This window comes from Alosa sapidissima, chromosome 19, assembly GCF_018492685.1.
Source record: "Alosa sapidissima isolate fAloSap1 chromosome 19, fAloSap1.pri, whole genome shotgun sequence".
NCBI classification, from domain to species: domain Eukaryota; kingdom Metazoa; phylum Chordata; class Actinopteri; order Clupeiformes; family Clupeidae; genus Alosa; species Alosa sapidissima.
The window spans coordinates 26,180,169-26,184,592 of NC_055975.1; the positions used below are offsets into that span (position 1 = coordinate 26,180,169).

At 43.9% G+C, this 4,424-nt stretch overlaps 1 protein-coding gene across 1 annotated transcript in view; it reads right to left on the minus strand.

Moving 5' to 3' along the window:
• LOC121693140 (synapse differentiation-inducing gene protein 1-like) overlaps positions 1-4,223 on the minus strand; it is a 10,793-nt gene extending 6,570 nt beyond the window's left edge. Inside the window, exons 1-2 of the mRNA XM_042072353.1 lie at positions 3,719-4,223; positions 1,929-2,467 (exon numbers count right to left, since the gene is read on the minus strand). Coding sequence (XP_041928287.1) covers positions 1,929-2,372 — 444 coding nt within the window. The 5' untranslated portion in view covers positions 2,373-2,467; positions 3,719-4,223. The remainder of the gene's footprint in view (positions 1-1,928; positions 2,468-3,718) is intronic.
• Between the last annotated feature and the right edge of the window lie 201 nt (positions 4,224-4,424).

Below are 4,424 nucleotides of genomic sequence, written 5' to 3' on the forward strand. Positions count from 1 at the left end.
GTATGTGTGTGTATGTGTGTGTGTGTGTGTGTGTTTGAGTGAGTGAGAGAGAGATTGAGTAGATTGATATTGTCTCTACTCACCTTGGGGAGATGTTAATTACCCTGAACTTGCCTGCTCTCATCTCGCTGCCTTCACACACACTTGCCTGATGGACACTGATGGGCGCCTCTCTGGACTGCACCAGGGTCAGACCCGGCCAAGGGACACACAGCTGCCTGCCGACCCAGGGACTGGTGATGTAGCCTGGCCCCGCCCGCATATTATCTCCACTCATTTTCGTTTCACTGAGATACTCATCTGGCATCTGACAATACACTACCATTTCCCTCAATACACTACCGTGTCCCTCAATACACTACCGTATCCCTCAATACACTACCGTTTCCCTCAGCCACCAGGGTGGGGGGAGGGGGGCAATCATCAACGAGAAGGGATGACGTTAGTTTCAAAATTGAAAGTGGTAAACGGTAGTAGCAACGTCTGCAAACATCTAAAATTGCAGTGGTTGCAGAATGTGAACATTGATTTACAGCAAAGGTACAGTAGGCTTAAATATATTGTTTCCTGACTGCCAATACGGTTTATTATCAGTTTGTAAAGGTTAGGCAAAGTAGGAAGTAACGTTGACCAATGTGACCAATCCCTGACCAATGTGGTTGGTTAGGCTGGACTAATCATTTAACGCAAAGTCTCGTTATGCTGCTAGGGTTAGCAACGTTTCCTAATCATGAGAAGCCAGACTCTTTATGAAATGAAACAAAGTGGTCAGTCTTCAGGTCCAGCCTACCCCAGCTGTTCACACCTGTGGGGCAGCACTGAGGTCAGTCAGGTGTGTGTGTGTGTGTTTGTGACTCACACACGTTCTCACCCCACAGGCTAGAGGGGTAGATGAATCACACACAGGAGCACCATCATCCTTCTCTCCTCATAATAACACTATGTTCTTACAGTTACTGTGTAGTTTGAGATAATAAACGTGTCTTTTTCTGAAGTTTTTATTATTTTAATTTATATACAGTATCAATCTGTATCATATCTGCATAAAGTATGGTCACCAGTGTTTTCCATACACTGACTTATTTGTGGCGGCCCACCACAATATCAACATTGACCACCACACAATGATTTGTACTAAATTGTGCTTAAATCTGGTTAGCATCATAACCGCGCTGCACTAATTTGTTAAAAACTGTTGCATTCGAGTTAATTCTGCAAACCTACCACCACAAATAGAATTCAATTCTGTGGGAAACACTGGTCACTGTGGTCAAGGCTTCTCACAGCTACTTACAACTTACCCACAGTGTGCAACCTAACTTGCGTTTGCTAGAGGATGTTGTTCAATTCAATAAACCATTAATGGACAGGATGATGAGAATGAAGACAAATGTGGATGAGGCAGTGGGGTGATTTTCATGAACAATAACAGTAAAAGCGGTATGACTCACTAATAATTCACCATGCTGTGTGTATTAAAGTAGCCTCTTCAAACCCATTCTGTTGCAGAACATCCCTGCAACAAACACTACCCAAAGAGCTCTCACCCAAATGATTCAAGTTCACGGATCACGGATAAAATGCAGATTATCCAGTGTTCTTAAAGAACTTTACATTAGAAATGATTGCTATGTGTTTTAGTCTTCTTACATTAGACATTAGATTAGATTAGATTCAAGACAACAGTCAACAGATTCTACCATAGAACCTGTATTTAAACTAATGTGGTAACTCATTATATCCTTTAGGGGGAGGGGTTCTACCATAGAACCTGTATTTAAAGAGGTGTTGTCACTCATGTTCTTACATGTTCTTAAGAGGGTTCTGCCTCAGAACCTGTATTAAAAGAGATGTTGTCACTCATATTCTTACATGTTCTTAAGAGGGTTCTACCATAGAACCTGTATTAAAAGAGATGTACCACTCACCTCATACTGGGGGAACCTGTCCTCCTCCACCTCACAGGAGACAGTGACGATGTGAGGTCTCGGGTCCAGCACCTGGTCCTGGAGCTCGTCCGGGCTGGACTCATCGGCCGCGGAGTCGTCCTGATCGTCTCTGAGACGGGTCTCCATGCCCAGGTCCAGACTCAGGTCGCTCTCAGCGCCCCGGCTGTGGTCACTGCTGCCGCCTCCATCCTGACACAGCACAAAGTGTGGCGCACACAACAGCTCCATGGCGACGTGCAGCGAAGCGGCATCCAGGAACTGCTCGGCCTTGGTGTTGGGGTCGCTGCCGGACACAAAGTATCTAATGATGTTGTCCTGGTACTGGCAACTATAGGGGTCACTGTGGGAACCGCTGTAGTTGCTAGGCACCCGGTGAGAGGTTTTGTCCAACAGTGGATTCTGGAGCTCACTGACGCTCTCCATGGTGGAGCAAGTTGTGTGTGTATATGTGTGTGTGTGTGTGTGTGTGTAATAGAAACTGCAGACAGATGAGGTGTCCCGAAAAGGAAGCTAGGAAGCTGGAGAGGAAAAAGGACACGTTGACATTACTGCTTGAGATTAGGTGATGGCTTGTCATCTATTTCAAATGGTGTCATTTTTGAAAAGTCCATATTTCTTTGTATGTAGATATACAAATATCCACCTTTTAGAATGTAAAGCATATGATGAGAGGATTCATGCAGCCCAAAGATTTCTTTTTAAATCTGTGGACAAGCCAGAGGTTTACTCATCCCAGCCTTGTGAGTGGGCCACAGGAGAGCAGCTATATTCGTAACTCTCTTCACAGAGAGGAAATGGGTCGACTTGGGTTTTAGCTGAGGACAGATGAACCTGTGGTCAGCTGGCTTTGTTGGGCCCCAGTCCTGGGCACAGAGAGATTGGCCATTTTATCACGTCACTGGTATCATTGGAAGGAATGGGGGCAAAAGCAGCTCTCCTTCAAACATACCCTTTTCTGTATCCAGTATTTCCTGCTTTGTGTAAACTTTTGGTGGCTGAGAAGCCTCTTTTATATCATAGGATGGACTCTACCACTACATGGCCTACAAACGGTGCTTTGAGGGTCACATAAGGTGTGAGTGTGTGTGTGTGTGTGTGTGTGTGAGGGAATTTCAGAGAGTTCTCTGGATCACAGCTGTTTAGATCCCTCACAGGGCTTTAATTTTCTAATAAGATTAATCCCGTAAATACCTCCCTCAATGTGTTTTGAATTAATTGTCATTATATTACATTAACAGAATGACACGGTCTGAAATAAAACTCAATGTAGCTACCATAACTTTTAATAACTTAAGAGTAAAATAGTTTACTATTTAGTGGAGAGCCAATAAAACTCTAAATCTGATTACACATCCTCTTTGCTTTACGGTAAGTCTATCGCATCCAAATCTATTTGAGAGCTACTGTCAGAGGTTTTGATCCACTTTCCACTGAGAGGACCTTTAGATCTCCCCTCAATGTTTACTTTCCCACGCAGTCTGCTTAATCGTTCATATGCAGCGACAGTAAAATCGATCATTGCAAAAGCCCTGAGTGTCACCAACGTCTCCAAGGAGATAATTCGTCATGTAATACTCGGCAAACCAAGTCATTGTTAGAATAATAACCAACGTTTCCTTATGTTCCACGACAGGAATGCTATTTGATCGCAGGTTAGCATGGAATATACACAAAAAAACAGCGCGCGTCAGCCACTTCACTCCCAGCGGCACAAAGTTAAAACGCATCCATCTAAAACAAGAGAGGATATTACATTAGGGTACATTTACCTTTTACATCAAGTCTGCAGAATTTCCGTGGTTGAAGGACGAACTTTCGTAGGCTGCGAAATATCCTTGACTACTTTACCCGTAGCAGTCACTGAAACAGTCCAATTCAAAGACCATCGAGTTACGGCAGCAGGTGCATGGTACTCTCCTCTCAACCGCGCGCTTGGACAACAGCTGAGGGCAAGGCGGATATTCCTATTCCCGATGTTGTTTAATGAGATGTGTTGAAAAGTTAGCCCATAAAACATCCATGGAACATCTCCACGTCACCATGGTAATGGAGAGTGATAACCTCCGGGTCCGAATCCTTACTGGAGCGCATCAGCGGATGCGGCTGCCTCTGTCTCCATTGACAACTGCGCTAGCAAGGTGATGCGCGAGGGTGGTCTTCAGGGTTGTAGCCAAACGCAGGCTAATCGTCCAGCGGCAGAAGTTTAGCTGCCGTAAGTAAGTGCCACTGTGTCTACGTTTTTTCTACAAGAATCACACATATGGTGGTGTAAATGAAAGTCACTGCATTTAAAAAAAATAAAGGGCAGGCTACATAAAACTAAATTTTCCATCTTATGTTTATGTGCATTGCCTTTAATTCACACACTAAATGATCTCTTTATCCCTGATCCTACTCACTAATTACAAGAACACATGATGGGACTTATTAATTTAACATTTATTCAAAATATAATCTAGTGCAGGATGAAAACTC